This window comes from Elephas maximus, chromosome 18 (assembly GCF_024166365.1).
Source record: "Elephas maximus indicus isolate mEleMax1 chromosome 18, mEleMax1 primary haplotype, whole genome shotgun sequence".
NCBI lineage: Eukaryota > Metazoa > Chordata > Mammalia > Proboscidea > Elephantidae > Elephas > Elephas maximus.
The window spans coordinates 72618322-72643182 of NC_064836.1; the positions used below are offsets into that span (position 1 = coordinate 72618322).

General features: G+C 47.0%; 2 protein-coding genes across 3 annotated transcripts in view; both read left to right on the top strand.

The window, feature by feature from the left end:
- Nucleotides 1–1630: 1630 nt before the first annotated feature.
- On the top strand, nt 1631–22092 carry LOC126061380 (elastin-like). Its single transcript, XM_049857881.1, has 7 exons — nt 1631–1940; nt 1983–3023; nt 3073–3306; nt 3396–4099; nt 4145–4888; nt 20509–20572; nt 22004–22092. The coding sequence occupies exons 1-7, from the start codon at nt 1631–1633 to the stop codon at nt 22069–22071; spliced, it is 3165 nt and encodes a 1054-aa protein (XP_049713838.1). The 3' UTR covers nt 22072–22092.
- A 103-nt stretch (nt 22093–22195) lies between these two features.
- The window catches only part of NXPE3 (neurexophilin and PC-esterase domain family member 3), a 36300-nt gene continuing 33634 nt past the window's right edge, over nt 22196–24861 (top strand). For both annotated transcript variants that reach the window (XM_049857957.1, XM_049857956.1), the window contains exon 1: nt 22196–22288. In XM_049857957.1, coding sequence (XP_049713914.1) covers nt 22196–22288 — 93 coding nt within the window. The remainder of the gene's footprint in view (nt 22289–24861) is intronic.

The following is a 24861-nucleotide window of genomic DNA, read 5'->3' on the forward strand; positions in this document are numbered from 1 at the left end:
TCATGAGAAAACACCAAACACAAATTAAGGGAAGTTCTACAAAATACCTGACCAGTTCTCTTCAAAAGTTTCAAGGTCACTAAGAACAAGGATGGAAAACTGTCACAGATAGGAAAAGACAAAGGAGACATGATGACTGAACGCAACATAGTACCCTGGATTAGATCCTGAATCAGGTAAAGAACATTAATGAAACAACTGGTAAGATCTGAATAAAGTCTAGTTTTGTTAATAGTACGATACAAGTGTTAGTTTCTTAGTTTTGAGTATATGAAGGGTATACGGAACTCTGTCTATATAGGAACTCTTTGTAACTCTTTTCGTACATCTAAAGTTCTCTCAAAAAGTTTTTTAAAAGTCTGGGGAGCTTCACAAAATGAAGATTTCAGATAACTCCTGTCCCAGAGGCTGACTCAGCAGGTCAGTGGTGGGATCCAGAATCTCTTTTTTATAAGTGTGATTGTCAGTGAAGCTTGCATTGAGGACTACAGAACTGGAGAAGTCAAGAGGCAGGAAAGTTTATGCCATTTCTCTCTAAATCATACATGTGGGCCAAAGGAACTGGCCTTCACAGATAAGAGATTAAAAAAAGGAAGAGACACCCATTAATTTGAGGAAATGGATCAAGGCAGTAGCTGTACCACCTACCTCTACAATCCACCATCAGAAATGGAGCGGATTTGCTAGTGAATATCCCCTAAGGATGCTGCATCAGAAATGGGGCTTGCTTTGTTTTGGCTTAGAGAATTTACCTATAAGATCCATGCTTTGTTTTGCTTAGAGAAATAAAGTTCAGCAACATTAGCATCCGAAGCCATTTTTTTGCAGATAGGTCAAAAGATCAGTTCCTCGGGTTTCATACCATAACACACAAATCTTATGTTTTTGTTTTTATTTTCTCCAACTCTCAAGGTGAAATTACCATAAACAGAGCAGTCAGAAATTCCTTATGCTGTGTGGTAACCTGAAATAGGGAATTCAAGAGGAAGAAATTCGGAATGCCGGACCAGGTAGTTATTTGTCATCTCATTTATTCCTAAGTGCAGGTGGTGTTGCCCCTAATTTCCAGTTAAGGCAACTGGAGCTTAAGGAATGTGCCCAGGATGGCACTGTAAGTAAGAGGCAAGCTGTGGCCCAGCCCCAGGCCTGCTAGGATCTTTGCCGGGTAGCGTTCCGCGTTGGACGCGCTGAAGTAGGAGTGTGGTGACTTCGCAGTCAGAGATGTCTTAAGAATCTAGCAGTGTTGGACAGATTTCTCTGGTCCTAGGTGCTCGTCTGGGAAACCCTGGTGGTGTAGTGGTTAAGTGCTACAGCTGCTAACCAAAGGGTCGGCAGTTCAAACCCGCCGGGCGCTCCTTGGAAACTCTGTGGGGCAGTTCTATGTCCTATGGGGTCGCTATGAGTCGGAATCGACTCGACGGCACTGGCTTTTGGTTTGGGTTGGTTTAGCTGCTCATCTGTAGCTATGGCAACTGTAAAATATATTTAAGGTCACTCAAATGCCTCGGGGTTATGAGTGCTTGTGTGAAAGGGGGTTAATAAGGATCACTAGGTTGGCCCTACACCACGACCTAGAAGTCGGCATGTGCGGGCTAAGCATCTGCTACCTGCCAGGTCGCCAAAGGGGAAGATGGGTGCCCGGGGGCCACCTCCTGTGAGACAGGTCCAATCAGAGCCCAAGTCTAGCGGGTGGGACTCGACCTCGGCAGGCAGAGGGGCGCGGAAGTCGCCTTTTATGACAACCCATGGCCCTGGAAGGCCGAACTTCCTCGAGGAAGAGGGAGAACGAAACGGTGGCTCGGGAAGGGGCTGCCCGGGGCAGATCCTCCTCTTGCTCCGTTCACGGGCCTGGTCGCTCCTGCAGGTGGTCCTGCCGCGAAGACACTCGAACGAGAACGAGCAGAGCCCATCGTGGTCAAATAAGCTTAAAGCCGTCGATCGTAATTTATGTTAATTCTTCTTCCCCAACCTTGGGACGACAGCCTGGGGCGGGTGCATTTCCAGGGCCTGGGACGACGGCCTGGGGCGGGTCCACTTCCAAGGCCCGGGACGACGGCCTGGGGCGGGTGCACTTCCTAGGCCCGGGACGACGGCCTGGGGCGGGTGCACTTCCAGGGCCTGGGACGACGGCCTGGGGCGGGTGCACTTCCAGGGCCTGGGAGGACGGCCTGGGGCGGGTCCACTTCCAGGGCCTGGGACGACGCCTGGGACGATGGCCTGGGGCGGGTGCACTTCCAGGGCCTGGGACGACGGCCTGGGGCGGGTGCACTTCCAGGGCCAGGGACGACGGCCTGGGGCGGGTGCACTTCCAGGGCCAGGGACGACGGCCTGGGGCGGGTGCACTTCCAGGGCCTGCGACGACGGCCTGGGGCGGGTGCACTTCCAGGGCCTGCGACGACGGCCTGGGGCGGGTGCACCCCAAGGCCTGGGACGACGGCCTGAGGCGGGTGCACTTCCAGGGCCTGGGAGGACGGCCTGGGGCGGGTGCACTTCCAGGGCCTGGGACGACGCCTGGGAGGACGGCCTGGGGCGGGTCCACTTCCAGGGCCTGGGACGACGCCTGGGACGATGGCCTGGGGCGGGTGCACTTCCAGGGCCTGGGACGACGGCCTGGGGCGGGTGCACTTCCAAGGCCTGGGACGATGGCCTGGGGCGGGTGCACTTCCAGGGCCAGGGACGACGGCCTGGGGCGGGTGCACTTCCAGGGCCTGCGACGACGGCCTGGGGCGGATGCACTTCCAGGGCCTGCGACGACGGCCTGGGGCGGGTGCACTCCAAGGCCTGGGACGACGGCCTGAGGCGGGTGCACTTCCAGGGCCTGGGAGGACGGCCTGGGGCGGGTCCACTTCCAGGGCCTGCGACGACGCCTGGGACGACGGCCTGGGGCGGGTGCACTTCCAGGGCCTGGGACGACGGCCTGAGGCGGGTGCAGGCCTGCGACGACGGCCTGGGGCGGGTGCACTTCCAGGGCCTGGGACGACGGCCTGAGGCGGGTGCAGGCCTGCGACGACGGCCTGGGGCGGGTGCACTTCCAGGGCCTGGGACGACGGCCTGAGGCGGGTGCACTTCCAGGGCCTGGGAGGACGGCCTGGGGCGGGTCCACTTCCAGGGCCTGCGACGACGCCTGGGACGACGGCCTGGGGCGGGTGCACTTCCAGGGCCTGGGACGACGGCCTGGGGCGGGGGCACTTCCAGGGCCTGGGAGGACGGCCTGGGGCGGGTCCACTTCCAGGGCCTGGGACGACGCCTGGGACGACAGCCTGGGGCGGGTGCACTTCCAGGGCCTGCGACGACGGCCTGGGGCGGGTGCACTTCCAAGGCCTAGGACGACGGCCTGGGGGGGGGGCACTTCCAGGGCCCACGCTTCGCTCGGGTAGACGCCGTTAACCCCGCAGCGGCAGAGCAGGATCCCACGGCTACGGAGCAGGGCTTCTGTCCGCCTACGGACTCCAGTCCGGCCTCTTACCCGATAGAAGAACGCTCAACACGGGACGACCCAGAGCTGAAAAAAGCCTGGCCCCTGGCGAGCAGGCCTGCGTCGCCCGCCCCGTGCGCGGAGGGTAACCCAGGGGCTGCCCCGGGGCCGACGAGAGGGAGTCGGCTCGCTGGAAGCAGGACAGCCCCCAGGACCGCGCTCGGCCTCGGCCAATCGCTTTCCGTCCTGCAGAGCAGCGGCGGCTCGAGCAGGGGCCGCCGGTTAGGGTCACGTTCGCCAGCGACAGCGAGGGGCGTGCTCCCCGGGGAAGCCCTACGCCTGAGGGCCGGTGACGAGCCGGGCCGCGAGGGGCGCCGGGCCAAGGGCGAGAGCGGCGGCTGCCCCGGGTCGCGCCCAGCGCTGCAGCGCCCGCTCCAGCCTCGCCTGCGGTCCGGGCTCGGCGCCGGCGGCTGTCAGTCACTGTCGTCGGCCCGCCTCTGTCGGCGCTACCCCAATCGCAGCCGAGGGGCGGGGCGAGGAGACATAGCGCGAGCAGGGCAGCTGGGGCGGGCGCCGCGGGAGCTGTGGCTGCAGGCAGAGCAGCCCGAGCCTTGGGTCGCGCCCAGCGCTGCGGCGCCCGCTCCAGCCTCGCCTGCGGTCCGGGCTCGGCGCCGGCGGCTGTCAGTCACTGTCGTCGGCCCGCCCCTGTCGGCGCTACCCCAATCGTAGCCGAGGGGCGGGGCGAGGAGACATAGCGGGAGCAGGGCAGCTGGGGCGGGCGCCGCGGGAGCTGTGGCTGCAGGCAGAGCAGCCCGAGCCTTGGGTCGCGCCCAGCGCTGCGGCGCCCGCTCCAGCCTCGCCTGCGGTCCGGGCTGGGCCCTCGCGGCTGTCAGTCACTGTCGTCGGCCCGCCCCTGTCGGCGCTACCCCAATCGTAGCCGAGGGGCGGGGCGAGGAGACAGCGGGAGCAGGGCAGCTGGGGCGGGCGCCGCGGGAGCTACGGCTGCAGCAGAGCAGCCCGAGCCTCGGGTCGCGCGCCCAGCGCTGCGGAGCCCGCTCCAGCCTCGCCTGCGGTCCGGGCTGGGCCCTCGCGGCTGTCAGTCACTGTCGTCGGCTCGCCCCTGTCGGCGCTACACCAATCGTAGCCGAGGGGCGGGGCGAGGAGACAGCGGGAGCAGGGCAGCTGGGGCGGGCGCCGCGGGAGCTACGGCTGCAGCAGAGCAGCCCGAGCCTCGGGTCGCGCCCAGCGCTGCGGCGCCCGCTCCAGCCTCGCCTGCGGTCCGGGCTGGGCCCTCGCGGCTGTCAGTCACTGTCGTCGGCCCGCCCCTGTCGGCGCTACACCAATCGTAGCCGAGGGGCGGGGCGAGGAGACAGCGGGAGCAGGGCAGCTGGGGCGGGCGTCGAGAGAGCTGCGGCTGCAGGCAGAGCAGCCCGAGCCTCGGGCGCGGGGCGCGCGGCGCGCGGCGGGGTCGCGGTGAGTGCGGGGTGCGGGCTGTGTGCAGGCGTGCGGCCAAGCTCTCGCGCGTGGCTCTCGGCTGCGGAGGCGCAGGGCCCTGGTGGCAGGGCTTCGGCGGCGGAGGCAGAGCTGGAGCCCCGGGCCGCCGCCGTGTCCGCCCGAGGAGCCCGAGCCGCTGTACGCCCGGGGCAGGGCGCGTGGGAGCCGGGCGCGACACCTCCATCCTCCGGTTTCGGGCTTGCTGCTACGGGGGCCCAGCGCAGTGGAGCCGGGACCTCGGGGGCCTGCAGGGGCGCGCTGGGGCGCGGGGACGCACGCCCCTCGTCCCCATCTGGGGACCCATCTGTGCGCTGGGCACCCTCCGCCTCTTGGCTGGCGGTGCTCCAGCACGTTGGGCTGACCTGGCCTTACCCAGCTGTTGTTTTGGGGGATCACATTCAGGTCGTGTGGGGAGAAACGAGTGTGACTTTACCAGGTGTGATGTGGAGACCCTGTCCTGTCGCCCAGCTCCGCCTCATCCCAGGCAATGCTAGGGTGCTGGCGAGAGCGATTCTCAGGGTGTCTGGAAACCGCTTGGAACGATACAAAATATGTGGGTAATTTTTAGTGATTTTTTTTTTCCTCGCTTGGATTATTTAAAAGGGGATTGTTGCCACATTTCCTGAAGATAAAAGAATCATACAGCTCTGGTGGGCCTCCTCTCTGCCCACTGTGGTTAATTATGCTTTGGAACATCGGCGTGTTTGAAGCTGGCGGGACTCCCAGACCTTGCTAATTGTCTGATTCCGCGCGGTGGAGGCAGCATCACGCTGCTTGATGTTTGGGTTCTGCTTTCTTTTGACTATGTTTAGTATCTTCTCTTCATCCCTGTAATTCTCACAGTCTCTTTGAGCTGATAAAGTAACCTTATTTGTTACTGAGAAAGGACACGAAGGGATAGATCCCTGAAGTGGGGTTGGCCGGCCTCATTGCCCCTGAACGCGCTTGTCCCGATGGAACAATGTAAGTTGCAATTTAATCATCATTTCAAAGAGGCCATCCCTGACCAACTGATACAGGTAACACCCTCTTCTGCTCTACTGGTGGTTCGCCTACCTGGCTGTATATCATAATCGTAATCCGAGGGGAATGGGTCCTGCCTATGCGACCCCTTGAGTCAATTGAGAGGCACCAGGCCTCTGAGAAATAGAAAATGGACTTTATCGCAAGCCTGTCGGGCAAGGAGCTGGGAGACCCCGAAGCTGAGGATTTTAGGGCAGTTACAGGGTTTGGGATAGGGAATTTATGCATAATTCATGAGGTTTCTGGAAATAGGCAATTTCGAGAACTAATTAACACGTATGGGTGTGCAGTGGGGATGCAATACGACTGCTGGGGTGGGGGGTTATGATAAATGAAGTTTGTCTTAGGCCAGCTTTGCGGCTTATTGCCTATGTCCGAATGGGAGGGCAGGGCAGTTGATTAGTAGTGAAGTGGCCTGGAGCAGAGAAGCAGTAAGATGAGTTGTTACAAGAGATCTTACCAGGAGCTCAAAGAGCCTGGTTGCGGGGGCGGGGAGGGGGGGGATGATAGTTTAACCCAGTGGGTTACATTTGAAAAGGGAGAGCGTTTTGGTTTTTTTTTATTTATTTTTTTATTAACTTTTATTGAGCTTCAGGTGAACGTTTACAAATCAAGTCAGTCTGTCACATATAAGTTTATATACATCTTACTCCGTACTCCCACTTGCTCTCCCCCTAATGAGTCAGCCCTTCTAGTCTCTTCTTTGGTGACAATTTAGGGAGAGCGTTTTAACCCTGTCGGTTACATGATCTTTTTAAAAAGCTGTCTCTTGGGGCCTACTCTCACAGATTCTGATTTAATTGGTATGGTGGGATGCAAGTATAGTTTTTTTTTTTTTTTTTTAATTGTGCTTTAGGTGAAAGTTTACAGAGCACATTAGCTTCTCATTCGGTAGTTTGTACATAAAGTATTTCATGACCTTGGTTTCATTCCCCACAATGTGTCAGCACTCTCCCCATTTCCGCCCTGGTTTCCTCATTTTCTTTTGTCCTGATTTTCTACCACTTCCTGCCTTCTCCTCTTTGCTTTAGGGCAGGTAATGCCCATTTGATCTCTTAAAAGTGATTGTTCTAAAGAGTACGTTCCTCTCGGGTGTTATTGTTTATCTTACGTGCTCGTCTATGGTTTGGGTGAGAGGTGGTACTGGGAATGAGGGTCAGCAGAGTGTCTTAGGGCTATAGTCTTGGTAGTTCCTCCAGTCTCTGTCAGACCAGCAAGCCTGGTCTTTTTTGTGAATTTGATTTTTTGTGCTACAATTTTCTCCCACTCTGTCCAGGACCCTGTCTCATGATCCCAGTCAGAGCAGTTGGTTTTGGTAGCATCCAGGCACCATCCAGTTCTTCTAGTCTTGGGGTTCTGTAGGCTATGGTTCATGTGGCCCATTATGCCTTTGGACTAATCGCTCCCTTGAGTCTTTAGCCTCCTTCACTCTCCCTCATCCCAGACGGGAGGAGACCAACAGTTATACCTTAGACAGCCGCTCACAAGCTTTTAAGACCCCAGATGCTACTTACTGAAGTAGGATGCAGAACACTGTCTTTATGTTGTGTCAGTTGACATAGATGTCCCCCGAGTCTATGGTCCTTTGTCTTCTAGTGTAGGAACTTCATCCTGTGAGGTGTTTGGTTGTGTCTAAGCCAGGCATCCAAAAACAAAAAGCAAACCCTTTGCCGTCATAGTATTTTTAAAAGCTTCTTGGCTAGTATTTACTGTGTGTTCAGGGTTGAGAACCACAGCCTCTCAGCATGCCCCCCCCCCACCTTTTTTTCCTATAGCATTTGCTACTAGTGGCTTATTTAACAGATTTGCTTGATTACTTCTCTTCCCACTGTGCCCCCCAGCCCCCGTAATCTCCGTGAAAACATGGGGCCCAGCTTTGGGAGAAGGGCAAGGGAAGGCTTAGGTGAGTCAGCACTTTGGGCACATGAGGTGGCTATTCCCGAAGGAGAAATGGAATCTGCAGGAAACAGCCCTTCAGGCCAGTGTCCCTGCTTCACCTTTATCCAAGAGTCGTGTAGTGAGTTTGAGGGAATTCAGGGCTGATCAAGGAAAAGCTATGACCCTGAGATAGCAGTGATGCACAACAAGCTATTTGCTGGGGCCAGTGCATTGACAGCTGCATGCAGGGTGTGGTTCTCCACAGCTGGAGGCCTTCCAGAGGCAAGTGGCACAGGGAGCCACCAGAACGGGAAGTGGACATGAAAAACCTAGAGAAGAGGAGAAGGGAGAGGGGAAGGCTTGCATGATGTCATCCTCCAGCAAACTGGCGAGTCTCTGAGTCAGAGAATTGCAAAGGCAGCAGCATCTAGAGCCCTGGTAACTATAGCCTTTTATTTTGTTTGTCAAGGGCTACCAGGTGTTGGGGTAGTTTCTGTAGGTTTGTAAAGCAGGCAGGCTGTCAGTGGCTAAAAATTTGCTTATTTGGGCTATTTTTAAAACAGTTGTTTTGTACACATTTGAGTTTAGTGCCAGTGGGTTTTTTTTTTTTTTTTTTTTTTAAACAGCCTTTAGCTTGCCATGAAGAAGTAAACAGTTTGGGGTCAATATACAGATGAAGAGACAGGTTCCAAAGATCACTTTAACCAGAGGTTATCTTTGACTCATTTATATAACAGGATGGCCCTATTTAGTTGACCCACCATTGGCATGGGCTTGGATGGGTCTCTAGTTCTTCTCTCTCTACACCCTCCTCTGTTTAGTTTCAAGGTCTTACTTAGCACCTATGAAATATAGCTGCTCTTGGAAAGTCTGAACGTAAACTAAGTTTGGACACACTCCATGTAAATCTACTTTTGTCTTTTACACAAGAAAAACAAAAGCCCCAAATAACTAGTTGCCACTTAGTCAGTTCCAACTCATGGTGACCCCATGTGTTTCAGAGTAAAACTGTGCTCCATAGGGTTTTTAATGGTGTGATCTTTAGGCCTTTCTTCCGCGGTGCGCCTGGGTGGATTAGGATCTCCAACCTTACTGTTAGTGGCCAAGTGCATAACTGTTTGCACCACCCAAGGCCTTGTGTCTTTTACATTGTTGTTAAGTACTTTTGAGTTGGTTCAAACTCATAGCGGCCCTGTGTACAACAGAATGAAACACTGCCTGGTCTTGTGCCATCCTCATGATTGTTGCTGTTTGAGCCCCTTGTTGCAGCTGCTGTATCAGTCCACCTCATTGAGGGTCTTCCTCTTTTTCACTTTCCCTCTACTTTACCAAGCATGATGTTGTTCTCCAGCGACTGGTCCCTCCTGATAACATGTCCAAAGTATGCGAGATAAGGTCTTGCCATCCTCGCATTCTGGCTGTACTTGCCAAGACAGATTTGTTCATTCTTCTGGCAATCCATGGTATAGTCAGTAGTCTTCATCAACACTATAATTCAATTGCATCAATTCTTCTTTGGCCTTCTTTATTCATTGTCCAGCTTTCACATTGCATATGAGGTGACTGAAAACACCATGACTTGGGAAGGCGCACCTTAGTCTTCAAGGTGACATCTTTGCTTTTTAGCACTTTAAAGAGGTGTTTTGCATTAGATTTGCTTCTTCAACGGGCGTTGATTGTGGATTCAAGTAAGATGAAATCCTTGACAACTTAAGGCTTTTTCTGTTTATCATGATGTTGCTTATTGGTCCAGTCGTGAGGATTTTTTTTTTTTTTAACAGACTTTATTTCTTAGAGAAGTTTTAGGTTTACAGAAACATTGTACAGACAGCACAGAGCTCTAATATGCTCTCTCCCCTCTTCACAGATATTATTAATATCTTGGATTAGTGTCCTACTCTTGTTAGAATTGATGAACCCGTATCAATACATTATTATTAACTAAAGTTCATCGTTCACGTTAGGGTCCACTCTTTGAGTTTGACTTCTGTGGGTTTTGACAAATGCATGATGTCAGGTATCATATCCATCATTACAGTTATCACGCAGAACTTGCACTCCTGTGCTGCACTCGCTACAGTTGATGAACAAATATTGATACATTATTAACTAAAGTCCAAGTTTACATTAGGGTTGACAATTCTTTGGGTTTTGACACATGCATTATATCATGTATCCACCATTACAGTTACAGTATCATGCAGAATATTTTCACTGCCCTAAAAAGGCACTGTGTTTCATCTGTTTATCTATTCATCTGCTTACTTACTGTCATAGATTGAACTATGTCCCCCCAAAAATGTGTGTATCAAATTGACTGGGCCATGATTCCCGGTATTGTATGATTTTCCTATATGTTGTAAATCCTGCCTCTACGATGTTAATGAGGGAGGATGGGCGGCAGTTGTGTTAGTGAGGCAGGACTCAACCTACAAGATGGGATTGTGTCTTGAGGCAATCTCTTGAGATATTAAAGAGAGAAGGGAGCAGAGAGACAGGAGGACCTCATACCACTAAGAAAGCAGCACCAGGAGCAGAGCATGTCCTTTGGACACGGGGTTCCTGCACAAAAAAGCTCCTAGTCCCAGGGAAGATTGATGAGAAGGCCAATGGAGAGAGAAAACCTTCCCCTGGAGCTGACACCCTGAATTTGGACTTTTAGTCTACTTTACTGTGAGAAAATAAACTCTTTGTTAAAGCCATCCACTCATGGTATTTCTGTTACAGCAGCACTAGACGACTAAGACACCTACATAAAATAAATTTGTATAGTTTTTTTTATTCTGGCAACAACTAATCTTTTTACTATAGTATTATCTATGCCACAATGCCATATAGTTGGAATCAAATAAACCCAAAATCCAGTGCCGTTGGAATCATATAGTGTGTAGCTATTTCAGGCTGGCTTCTTTCACTTAGCACTATGCATTTAAGATTCAGCCCTCTCTTTTTGTAGCTTCGTAACTCATTTATCTTTACTGCTGAAAAATACTCCATTGTATAGGTGTACCACAGTTCATCTAGTCACTCATTGAAGGGCATCTGGATTGCTTCCAAGTGTTGGGAATTATGAATAAAGTTGCTATAAACATTCTTGTGCAGGTTTTTGTGTAGACATAAGTTTTCAACTCATTTGGGTAAATATTTAGGTGTAGGATTGCTGGATTGTATGGTAAGCCTGTGTTTAGCTTTGTAAGAAACTGCCAGACTCTTCCAAAGAGGCTGTACCATTTTACATTCCCACCAGCAACGAATGAGGGTTCCTGTTGTTCTGCATCTTCCCCGGTGTTTGTTGTTGTCAGTGTTTTGGATTTTAGCAATATCTCGTTGTTTTAATTTTCAATTCCCTAATAACATGACGTTGAGCATTTTTTCATATACTTATTTGCCATCTGTGTGTCTTCTTTGGTCAGATGTCCGTTCAGATCTTTTGCCCATTTTGTAATTGGGTTCTTTGTTTTCTTATTGTGAAGTTTTTAAGAGTTCTTTGTATATCTTGGACACAAGTCCTTTCACAGATACGTGTTTTGCATATATTTTCTCCCAGTCTGTCGTTAGCCTTTTCATTCTCTTCGTGTATGTTTTCTAGCTTATGTTCTGGTAAACTTGGCTGTAACTCCGAGCTCCTTCAGAGAATACCCATTGTTCCCCTATACAAAGGAGGAATAGCTTGCATCATAGCTTTAAAGGTAAAGGAGTAGGAGCAATGAATTTGTATCTTCTGATTGCCAAAACAGTGCTCATAATAACAGAAAGAAGGAGGCACCTCCTAACCTCCCCTTGACTTTCTACCAACATCATTGGAAACAAAAAGAAGAGTTGGGGAGGGCTTCACGAAGATGCTCCTGTGGTCATGGTGGTGGTGATGGGAGGGAGATGGGTTTCGTCACAGCCTCAGCTGGAAAAATCTTTCTTCTGCATGTCTAGTGGACCTCTGTAGTGAATCATTCGTTTCAATTAGTCTACCCTTCATCTCCAGAATTTCTACGTGTTTTCTTTCTATAATATCTATTCCTTATTGATGAGCTCATAATTTTCATTCAATGTATTTTTGGTTTCCTTTAGTCATTTAGCCAAGCTTTCCACTCTTTCAAGCTTTTCCGTATCTCCTTGAGCATATTTACAATAGCTAGTCTCCAGACTTTGTCTGACCATATTCCATATTCTGACCCCATTCTGTATTTGATAGCTGGCCCCCCCCAGGGTCAGTTTCTGTAGATGTATTTTTTTTTTTCTGTGAGTGGGCCGCCCTCTCCTGAGTCTTTGGATGCCTCGTAACTCTTCCTTGAAAACTAGGGTCCGTTTGTGTAGATTTCCTTCTTTTCTGTGTATGGGCCATTCATTCCTGATTCTTTGCATGCCTGGTAACTCTCCATTGAAAACGGGGCATTTTGAATAGTATACTGTGGTAACTCTGGAGATCAGATTCTCCTCTTTCCCTGGGGTTTGCTTTTATTGGATCTTGATGGGTTAGTTGTTAATTTAGTGGCATTTCCAAAGTATTTTTGCAAAGGCTGTGTTCCTTAGAGTGTGTGGCCAGTAGAGGCCCGTTATCTCAGTAGCCAGCCAGGCACCTGACAGAGATTTCTTTTAATTCAAAATTCAGGTCCTGTTTTCTTCATTAAGCAGTCCTCTTGTTCCTGTAAATTTCAGATTAGACTCCAGAGTTCTAAAAGAGCTGACTCTGTAGATCTCTGCCAGTTTATGGCTGTTTCAGTGGAAAGGCTGATTCTTCCAGCGCCCTGCCCGCCTATGAGTCGGAATCGACTCGATGGTGACAGGTCAGGATTTTTTACCCTGCCATGTTCTGTGATGTCAGCGTAATTCATATTAAAGGTTATAGCCTTTGATCTTCATCCGCTTCTCGGATTATTTGCTCAGCATACAGATTGAATAAGTATGGTGAAAAGATACAACCCCGATGCACAACTTTTCTGATTTTAAATTACGCAGGATCCCCTTGTTTTGTTCGAACAACTAACTCTTCATCTTTGTACAGGTTCCCATGAGCACAATTAAGTGTTCTAGAATTCCCGTTCTTTGCAATGTTATCCATAGTTTGTTATCCACACAGTCGAATGTCTTTGCATAGTCAATAAAACACAGGTAAACACTTTTATGGCATTCTCTGCTTTCAGCCAAGTCCATCTGATATCAGCAATGATATCCTTAGTTCCACATCCTCTTCTGAATCTGACTTGAATTTCTGGCACTTTTTAACTTTCTTTTACATGTTGTTGTTAGGTGCTATTGAGTCGGTTCCAACTCAAAGTGACCCTATGGTACAACAGAACCGAACATTGCCTGGTCCTGCCCCATTCTCACATGGTTGTTATGCTTGAGCCCAGTGTTGCAGCCACCGTATCAGTCTGTCTTGTTGAGGGTCTTCCTCTTTTTTGCTGACTCTCTGCCAAGCATGATGTCTTCTCCAGGACTGGTCTCTTCTGATAATATGTCCAAAGTATGTGAGATGAAGTTTTGCCATCCTTGCTTCTCATGAGCATTCTGGCTGTACTTCCTCCAAGACAGATTTGTTTGTTGTTCAGGCAGTTGATGGTATATTCAGTATTCTTCACCAACACTGTAACAATTCTTCTTTAGTCTTCTTTTTTCACTGTCCCGCTTTCATGTGCATATGAGGCGATTGAAAACACCATGGCTTGGGTCAGGACCACCTTAGTCCTTAAAGTGACATCTTTGCTTTTTAACACTTTAAAGAGGTCTTTTGCAGCAGATATGCCCCATGCAATACATTGTTTGATTTCTTGACTATTGCTTCCATGGGTGTTGATTGTGGATCCAAGTATAATGAAATCCTTTACAACTTCAGTATTTTCTCCATTTGTCATGATGTTGTTTATTGGTCGAGTTGTGAGGATATTTGTTTTTTTTATGTTGAGGTTTTTTTATGTTAATTCATACTAAAGGCTGTGGTCTTTGATCCTCATCACTAAGTACTTCAAGTCCTCTTGACTTTCAGCAAATAATACTATGTCACCTGCATATGGCAGGTTGTTAATGAACCTTCCTCCAATCCTGATACATTGTTTTTCTTCATATAGTCTCGGTTTATTTGCTCAACATACAGACTGAGTAAGTGTGGTGAAAAGATACAACCCTGACGCACACCTTTCTTGACTTTAAACCAATCAGTGTTTCCTCGTTCTGTTCGAATGACTGCCTCTTGGTCTATGTACAGGTTCCCCATGAGGACAATTAAAAGTTCTGGAATTCCCATTCTTCACAATATTAGCCATAATTTGTTATAATCCATGCAGTTGAATGCTTTTACATAGCCAATAAAACACAGGTTAACATCTTTCTGGTGTTTTCTGTCTTGAGTCTTGATCCATCTGATGTCAGCAATGACCTCCCTTGTTCCATGTCCCCTTATGAATCCAGCTTGAATTTCTGGCAGTTCCCTGTTGATGTACTGCTCTTTTACATAAAACCCATTTGTGGTTGAGTTGATTCTGACTCATAGCCACCCTATAGGACAGAGTAGAACTGCCCCATAGGGTGTCCAGGGAATGGCTGCTGGATTCAAACTACCAACCTTTTTGGTTAGCAGCCAAGCTCTTAACCACTGTGCCACCAGGGCGTCATGTTCTTTTACGTAGGGAACCATATTTTATGAATTAAAATTCCAGACACTTGCTCTAATGAGTACAATTAAGTTTATGTGGATAACATTTTCAGTAACGTAAGCAGCCACTTAGTAATTCTCTGCGGATGAGGGTAGGAAGTCAGGTAACTAACGCCAGCCTAGGTTTGTTAGCCATAGGCCGTAAAGAAGTTACATTGGCCAGACATATCCCAGTACTACTCGGGAGTAGTCTAATTCAAAATTTGGCAAAACAGCCCCAACAAACACTTGGTTCCAAATGCGCGACGGACCATGCATTTTATTTTTTGCATCTCCTTTGAACATAAAAATAAAGCATGACTTTATAAAAAAAAAAAAAAAAATTTTTTTATATGGAAAGGAAAGAGACCCTGAATAGCTACAGCAATATTGAAGAAGGACAACAAAGTAGGAGGCCTCACACTCCCTGTCCTAGTTATCTAGTGCAGCTATACCAGAAATACCACAGGTGGATGGCTTTAACAAAGAGAAATTTATTCCCTCACAGTCTAGGAGGCTAGAAGTCTGAATTCAGGGTGCTGTCTCCAGGGGAGGCCTTTATCTGTCAGCTCTGGGGGAAGGTCCTTGTCATCAGTATTCCCCTGGTCTTGGGACTTCTCAATGTAGGGACCCTGGGTCCAAAGAACATGCTCCCCTCCTGGTTCTTCATTCTTGGTCCCCCTGCCTCTCTCCTCACTTCTCTCTTTTATATCTCAAAAGAGATTGATTCAAGATACAACCTAATCTTATAGATTGAGTCCTGCCTCATTAACACGTTGTTGTTGTTAGGTGCTGTCAGTTGGTTCTGACTCATAGCAACCCTGTGTATGACAGAATGAAACATTGCCCGGTTCTGCGCCATCCTCACAGTCATCGTTACGCTTGAGCCCATTGTTGCAGCCACCGTGTCAGTCCATCTTGTTGAGGGTCTTCCTCTTTTTTGCTGACCCTCTACTTTACCAAGCATGATGTCCTCCAGGGATTGGTCGCTTGAGATAACATGTCCAAAGTCTATAAGACAAAGTCTTGCCATCTTTGCTTCTAAGGAGCATTCTGGCTCATCAATGTAACTGCCTCTAATCTGCCTCATTAACATCATAGAGGTAGGATTTACAACAGGTAGGAAAATCACATCAGATGACAATCACACAATACTGGGAAAGCCTAGCCAAGTTGACACACATTTTTGGGGGACACAGTTCAATCCATAACACCCCTTGATCTCAAAACATCCTATATAGCCACAGTCATAAAATCAACTTGGTACTGGTTCAATGACAGACACACAGACCGGTGGAATAGAATTGAGAATTCAGAAATAAATCTATCCTTCTATGGGCAGTGGAAAAGAGGAAGACCCTCAACGAGATGGATTGACACAATGACTGCAACAATGGGCTCAAGCATAACAACGATTGTAAGGAAGGCGCAGGACTGGGCAGTGTTTCGTTTTGTGGTGCATAGAGTTGCTATGAGTCAGAACTGACAACAACAACATGGGCAGCTGATTTTCAGCAAGGGGTCAAAGTCCATTCTATGGTGAAGAGGCAGTCTCTTTAACAAATGGCGCTGGCAAAACTGAATATTTGATTGCAGAAAAACGAAACAGGATCCATACCTAACACCATATGTAAAAACTAATTCCAAATGGATCAAAGACTTAAAGCCAAAACTGTAACACTCCTGGGAAATAATATAGTGACAAAACTATGAGACCTAATTTTTTTCAGTAGTAGATTACCAAACACAACTATGAATACATGAGCAATAGAAGATAAGGTAGATAACAGGGACCACCTAAAAATTAAATGCTTATGCTCATTAAAAGACCTTACCAAAAGAATAAAAAGAGAACCTACAGACTGGGAAGAAAGCTTTGTGAATGATATATCTGATAAGGGTCTAATCTCTAAAATATATAGAAAACTTCAACTCAACAGCAGAAAGACAAGCAACTCAATTAAAAAATAGGCAAAGGACATGAACGCACACTTCACCAAAGAGGACATTCAGTGGCCAATAAACACACGAAAAGATGCTTGTGATCATTAGCCATCAGAGAGATGCAAATCAAAACTACAATGAGATAGCATCTCACTCCTACAAAAATGGCATTGACCAAAAGACAGAAAACAATAAATGCTGACAAAGTTGTGAGGAGATTGGAGCGCTGCTCCACTCTTGGTGGGATTGTAAATTGGTTCATCCACTGTGGAAAACCATATGGCGCTTCCTCAAAAAGCTAGACATAGAAATACTCTATGATCCAGCAATCCCACTCCTAGGTATATATCCTAGAGAACTAAAACTGCTGACATGAACAGATATATGCACACCTATGGTCATTGCAGCATTATTTACAATAGCAAAAAGATGGAAACAACCTAACTGCCCATCAACAGATGAATGGATAAACTATGGTACATACACACAGTGAAATACTATGCAGCCGTAATGAATAATGATGAGTTCTCAAAGCATACTGTAACAGATGAATCTGGAGGTCATTATGCTGAGTAAAATAAGCCAATCATAAGACAAGAATAGATGTGCATACAGAAAGCGACATTCTTGGGTGGTTACTAGGGATGGGAGGAAGAGGAAGGGAGAATCACACTCTAGACAGACACTTGTTAGTTTTGGTGATGAGTAAGGCAATACCATATAAGGGTGAAGTCAGTATAACTTGTCCAAGGTAAAAGATGACGCTAAGAAGTACATAAGAATGAGGGACGATTTTGGTAAAAGCCACGACATATATACTTTTGCAGCAATAGTAATAACCAAAAAAATGTGTGTGTGGTTACATAGGTAGTTAAGTATGCTTATATGTGTATATATACATGGGTGGTCATGTATAGGTTTCTGTAGGCAAATGCATACACATATGTGTGTGTGCTGTGTATATAAATATCCACATGTAAAATAGAGTACCTAGGTGAAAGGAGAAAAACAAAAGCTGCCCAGACGTGACCACTAATAATGTTTTGGTGTATGTCTTTTCAAAGAGAGGTCTATCTGCTGTACCTCAGGCTACATCTATTTTTTTTTTTTAGTAATATTTTATTGTGTTTTTGGTGAAGGTTTACACAGCAGTTTAGGTTCCCATTCAACAATTTCTATACAAGTTGTTCAGTGACATTGGTTACATTCTTCACAATGCTTAACATTATTTCCGTTCTGGTTGTTTCATTTTCATAAATATAGCTGCCCTGCCCCCTTACATTCTCATTTTTGTTTTAAAGTGATTGTTGCCTGTTTAGTCTCATACAGGTGAATTTTCAGAGGAGCACAGCACTTACAGGTGTCATTCATTATTTTTAAGCCAATTTGTTATTTAGCTACAGGGTGACCTCAGGGGTTAGTTTTGGTTCAAGGTTTGAAGAGTATTTCAGGGCGATAGTCTCGGGGAGTCCTCCAGCCTCAACCAGTCCAGTAGGTCTGTTTTATTTTATTTTTTAAAAGAATTTAAGGTTCTAGTCCACATTTTCTTCCATTCTATCAGGGTCTATCTATTGTAGCCCTGATAAGAATGGTTAGTAGTGGTAGCCAGGCACCATCTAGTTCTTTAAGTCTTGGCGTGGATGAAGCCGTGACTCACGTAGACTGTTTGTCCTGGGGACTAGTTTCTTCTTTGAGTCATTGGTTTCCTTCTTTCTCTTTTGCTCCAAACAAGTAGAAACTAATAGTTTTATCTTAGATGGTTACTTGCAAGAGTATGCCTAGGATGTAGACCTTAACTTTATGAACTATATTATGCCAATTGACTGAGATACTGCATGAAACTATGGTCCTAGTTCAGGCTGCATCTTTTTAATGTGAATGAATGGGTCTCAAATGTCAGCGCCCTGCTTGCTTGTAGCAGGACATAAGGTTTTTTCCTGGCATGACCTTCCATAATGATTTCAGTAGGAGTGCCTGGCCATGAGTGGCTTCTTATCTCTTTTCATTGCTACTTATAAGCCCTGTAGTTCCTTTACTTTGGAGTCTGTTGCCCTTGCCATCTTTTGACACCTTGGCCACTGACTTATGTGCTGCTGCTGACTGCTTCTGAATCACACTGACATCCTCCACACTGCCAACGTCTACACAGCCCACAAACCACTCCTGTCCGTGCTGTGGCTAAATTCCCGGAGAACATCATCTTTTGTCTTCTTCCTCATTCGCTATCAGAGAAACCATGATTTTTATGACCAACTCTTTGAGAAGGGTTTTGTCTTAGGCTGGGTTCTCTAGAGAAACAAAACCAGTAAAGTGTGTAAATACATATAGAGAGAGATTTGTATCAAGGAAACAGCTTATGTGATTGTAGAGGCAGGAATGTCTCGAGTCCGTGCATTAGGATAGAGGCTTCTTCTGATTCATGTAGCCACAGGGGCTGGTAAACCCAAGATTGGCAGGTCGGCGAGTAGGGCTTTTGCTCAAAGGTTGTGAAGATCTACAAATCTCAAGGTTGGCGGGCACGATCCCAAGGCTTCTTCTGAATCACGTAGCTGCAGGGGATGGTGAGCCCAAGATCAGCAGGTTGGAGACCAGGAGTCTTGCTCATAGGCTGTAAAGATTGACCAATCCCAAGATCGGCTGGTAAGCTGCTAGCTCAAGTCCCAAGAACCGGAGGTTAGATGAGCAGGAGGCAGCTGCAGGACCCAGAGCAGGCAAAAGCCAGAATGTCCACTTATATTTGGATGTAGGCTACACGCCCAAAAAAGCTCCCTCTCAACTGATTGGCTACTCACAACAGATTCCATCATGTAGGTGATCACATATAAAATCTGAGAATCATGGCTCAGCTCATTTGACACAATCTTAACCATCATAGGTTTCTACAGCAGTGTTGGGGGCCCTGGCGATAGCTTTTTCCACTGTTTTACAGTCATTTCTTTCCCAGAATTTACAGGCATTTCAGGATGGCTAGGTGGGTGTTGGGGGTTTTGAGATAGTGCTGTCTTTTATAGTGGTGCCTGGCAAACCTGCAGAGGTGACCAGTAGTGGTGGATTTATTCCTCTTGAATTTAAGAAGGAGATCTACTCCTTGCCTAATATGAGTGTAAGCTTTTTAAGGGGAAATTTCTGGCACTTTGTCCAGTACCCTGTACAGAGTAGCCCTGCATAATTACTTGTTTCATGAACTGTTGAATCCCTGCACACCATGTTGTGTGGTAAGGACCAACATGAATCCAGTCCTCAAGATGTGGAGATTGATCTAGTCCTCACTTTCTCACTTCTCCATTCTCATCGCCAGCTGTGCCCACGACACTTTCTCTGACCCTAGCCACCTGGAGTTAGGTCAGGGCTCACGAGTTAAAAGGACCCAGTTCTTCAGACTGCTAAATAGGCAGATGCCAGCTGCAAATTTGGGGAGTCCACATGACATTCCAACCTTCTGACTGGCTGGCTACATATTTGGGACTGGTTTCTCACTACCCGTTTTCAGGATACCAGCTGCAAGCTTGGGAATCCACATGACACCCTCACTTTCTGACCTGCTGGCTCCCACTGCCACTTTGGGTTCAATAATTTGCTGGAACAGCTCACAGAACTCACAGAGAGTATGCTGTGTGTACGACTACAGATTTATTGTAGCCAAAAAGGATACAAATGAAGAGATGCGTAGGCCGAGGTCTGGGAGGGTTCCCAGTGCAAGCTTCCATGTTCCAAGGGATACAGTACCCTCCTTAGAGCAGATGTTCTCATCAACCAGGAAGCTCTCTGAGCCTTCATGTTCAGGGCTTTTATTGGCCAGTCCTGCATGATAGGCTAAATCATGCCTCCTGAGGATAGTTGATATCGGCCTCCTAGGGGCATCTTCTGGTCTGGCCAGCCCCCACTCACCAGCACAGATTCTCAGGTGTAGCCTGGAAGTCCCAGAGCAAGGCACCCTTATTACTACAAAGGTTATTTTTCTGGAGCCAAGGACAAAGGTCACCTTATTTAGCATAAAACTAGGTACTTTATTCCACACATGTGAAAAGCTAAGTATAGCTAGGAGTCAAAAGAGGATGATAAATTGTTATCACTAGGTTGCTTATTCTCTGATATGTGGTTTCTTTTTTTTTTTTTTTTATGTAATTAGTACAGTCCAGTTTGGGAGACAAGAAATATATACAAATACAGAGATCATCTGAGAGGTGAAAATGGTAAGTGCTATGGGAATTCTAGGAACAGAGCAGAGAGAGCATGTTGGAAGAGTACAGCAGTACAGCCTTGTGTGCGTTATGCAGCTCTGCTAGGGAAGAGCTGACCTGTTCCTTCTGGGACTGGAATGTTTCACATAGATGGAGAGGAGTGAAGGGAGGGTGCTTGGCAGGCTGAACCCAACGCTGAGGGAAGACTAGTGCAGCTAAGGCATTCTGTGATACTGTACACCGTGATTATGCACCCCTTTCCACTCCTACAACCATGGAAAGCCTCACTGGAAACAAAATACTAGCACCTCCTTTTTTACCTTTATCAGAATAACAGCTGTGGGAAGCATTTTGATTCAATACATGGGAGAACAGTGACTGTTAGGAGTGGCAGCTCTGAAGCCCTGCTTCTAGCAGCTCTGACAATAGATTTGGGTGTACTGTTGGCCACCCTGCAAGCTTCACTTTCCTCCCCCACATCTCCAGAGCAGGAGTCTCTTCTCTTTGTTACTAAGCTGAGGGACCACCAGGACCACACATATAGTGGGGGAGCTGGTAATAGCACCTGCTTCCCCCACATCAGGATGACTTCCAGGCTGCTAAAGAGGGGAAAGGATAGGGAGTCCTCAAAACCCAAATGCTGTTTCCTGTCTTCATCCCTACGGAAGAATGGAACTCCTTATTTCCAGAGAATGTCAAGGTGATTTGCACAATATCACAAAACTCCTTACAAAGACACTAGGTTTTCTGCTAATCATCTTTAAATATAATTCATATAGTAGTGTTATATAATTTAAGAGAGCAATGGTGGTTCAGTGGTAGAATTTTCTTCCATGTGGGAAACCTACCTTCAATTCTTGGCCAATGCACCTCATGTGTAGCACCATTCGTCTGTTGGTGGAAGCTCCATGTGATGCTGAACAGCTTCCGGATTAAGACATACTAGGAAGAAAGGTCTGGCAATCTACTTCTGAAAATCAGTCAGGGAAAATCCTATGGATCACAGTGATCTGATTGCAACTTATCATGGGATGGCACCGTTTTTGTTTCGCTGTGCGTGGGGTTGCTGTGAGCTGGGGGCTAACTTGAGGGCAGCTAACAGCAACATCTGACTTACACTGTAAGGGAAGGGAAGCTATTACTTACTCTGTAGAAATTTAACAGTTACTTTTATTTTGCAATTTCTAAAAGTTTGAGGACATTCTTCTTTGCTCTATTAAAGGTTAAAACCTAAATTGTAACAAGGCAAATATTACTATATTTACACAGAAGCCTGTGGGAAAGGAAACTGTGAGGATATTGGAAAGGAATAGCTGTGCCCCGGGTCTTTGCTTTCCCCGTGTGACTTTGGGGTTAAGGAAGAGGAAATGTAATGCGTTTCCTCTCACCCTGCCCTAGTCTATTGCTACTGGTGATCTGTTTTCTCATCTCCCTTCTTTGAAGGAGTTATTCAAAGAAAAATGTGCTGCTTGAGTCGATCCCAGTCTCTCCTCTACACGAAGAACTCTTAAGGATATTAGCAGGAAAGAAGCAAATGAAACTGAAACTCATCTGCGCTTCAGAAAAACAACATGGCGTCTTGAGGAGTGAAGGTAGCATGGTGTCGGCCATGGGTGATCAAGACACAGCCAGACAATGTGGACCAATTTCTTCAAACTACGGCTCTTCTGCTGCCTATTTGCAGTGTTGGTGGTGGTGGCGCTAGTCATCAATGTTACTCAGGTAGAGGTGAGTACCCAGCACACTTCTTTATGACTAAGGGAGCCAAATCTAGGGATTTGAGGCTAACTCGCCTGGGACAGTGTTGGTCATCAGGACACTTATCCTGGTCACAGTTCTTGTTTTCATTGATTTAGTAAGTATTTGATGCCTGCTGTGGTTATATGCTGTGTTAGTCGCTGAGGGTGCTGGTGGTGGGGGTTGGTGCTAATGAGCGGTAAAGGAGATAGACTTGATTTCTTAACTGACGGAGCTCATGTTCTAAGTGCACATGGGAGAAAAAATACTGATAGTCGTAATCATCTGATATAACAATAAATGATAATTAGAGTGTGTGAAAAGAGCTATAAAGAAAGGAAAGGGAGCTACTTTAGGGTGAAGAAGGAAACCCTATTGAAGGAGGGGACTTTTTATTTATTTATTTTTATTGTACTTTAGATGAAAGTTTATAGAACAAACTAGTTTCTCATTAAATAGTACACACATTGTTCTATGACATTGGTTAACAACCCCACGACATGTCAACACTCTCCCTTCTCAGCCTTGGGTTCCCTGTTCCTTCCTGCCTCCTAGTCCCTGCCCCTGGGCTGGTGTGCCCCTTTAGTCTTATTTTGTTTTATGGACCTGTCCAATTTTTGGCTGAAGGGTGAACTTCAGGTGTGACGTCATTACTGAGCTGAAAGGAAGGGTGTCTAGGGGCCATACCCTCAGGGTTTTTCTAGTCTCTGTCAGGCCAGCAAGTCTGGTCTTTTGTTTTTGAGTTAGAATTTTGTTCTACATTTTTCTCCAGCTCTGTTGGGGACCCTCTATTGTGATCCCTGTCAGAGCAGGCAATGGTGGTAGCTGGGCACCATCTAGTTGTACTGGACTCAGTCTGGTGGAGGCGATGGTAGATGTGGTCTCTTAGTCCTTTGGACTAATCTTTCCCTTGTGTGTTTAGTTTTCTTCATTCTTCCTTGCTCCTAAAGGGGTGAAACCATTGGAGTATCCTAGATGACCGTGCACAGGCTTTTAAGACCCCAGATGCTACTCACCAATGTAAAATGTGAAACATTTTCTTTATGAACTATGTCGTGCCAATTGAGCTAGATGTTACCCGAGACCATGGTCCCCACAGCTCTCAGCCCAGCAATTCAGACCCTCAGGGAGTTTGGATATGTCTGTGGAGCTTCCATTACCTTTCCTTGCATAAGCTGTGCTGGCTTTCCAAGTATTTTGTACTGTCTTACCCTTCACCAAAGTTACCACTTATCTATTGTCTATTTGGTGTTTTTCCATCCCCACCCCTCCCCAAGGAGGGGACTTTTTAGCTGACACCTGGCAAAAAGCTGAAAGAAATTTCAGGAGAAGGAGCTGATGATGAATCTGTTTTGAAACTACTGTATAGCACTCAAGGTCAGGGACTGTGAGTTATTGCACCCTTCACAAGTGTCTGCTGCTAAGAAAATACTTAGTAGTACCCTTCTGCCATCTGCATGAACTCGTATGTCATCAAAATTTATATAGCAGTTTCTGTACAAAAGGGTGCCATCCTTTTAATTTTGTTGGCTTGTGGTACTTCTCAGGTTAAAGTCCCATCTTAATTATGGCATTTCTTTGCTTATTGGCTTTTATTAGCACAAGATGTTCTAAAGCTAAGCCATATATTTTTTCATTCCTCCTGTTTGACTCACTTTGTGATTTTAGCAGAACATCTAATCTCATTGTGAAATGGGAACACCAAGGTCCTGCAGATATTTTTTGTGAGCCAGTAGTTACATTTGTAAGGCATTTTGAAGAATGCAAAGTGCTTCTGTTAAAGATCTCCTACTAGAAATGCCTTAAAGCATGAAAGCTGGGTATTTCCTGTTTTCTTTGGTTAAACTGCCCTTACGTGGTTTGCTAAAGATGCCAATTCCACAATGACAGTGCCTGTACCCAGGAACTTGTCAATGATGCTTCTAGATATTACAGAAACTCCTAATTGCTTAAGATTTTTTTTAACCTTTCTTCTTTAAAAATGTAATTGTTTTTCTTTTGTTTTTTCCCCCTATATAAGTAGGCGTCAGTTTTGTTGAATTCAAACATTTAAGATAAGGCCACTAAAAAAAAAAAAAACATTGCCATCGAGTTATTCCAACTCATAGCGGCCATATAGGACAGAGTAGAACTGCCCTGCAGGGTTTCCAAGGCTGTAAATCTTTATGGGAGCAGACTGTCACACCTTTCTCCTGCAGAGCAGCTGGTGGGCTAGAACTGCTGCGCAGCCAAGTGCTTTCACCGCTGTGCCACCAGGGCTCCATAAGGCCACTTAGCAGGTGTCAATTTTTTCTGAAAAGTTTTTTTTTTTATCATGATACTTAATGGGATGTGATGTTTGTTGTTTAGTATCAATAATGGTGTGTTAAAGCCTCAGTTAGCCAGAATCTCTTAGTTGAAATTATTTGCCATTATTTTTGTCAGTGCTTTGAAAGAGTTCTGTGGAAAATGAGAAACACACCAACTTGGAGGGGTTATCCTGAGTTTCCATTCTCCTCCAGACTCTGTATCTGCAGCTGGATGTGTGGAGATCTGATTTCCAGAATGACGACCATAAAGCCCTA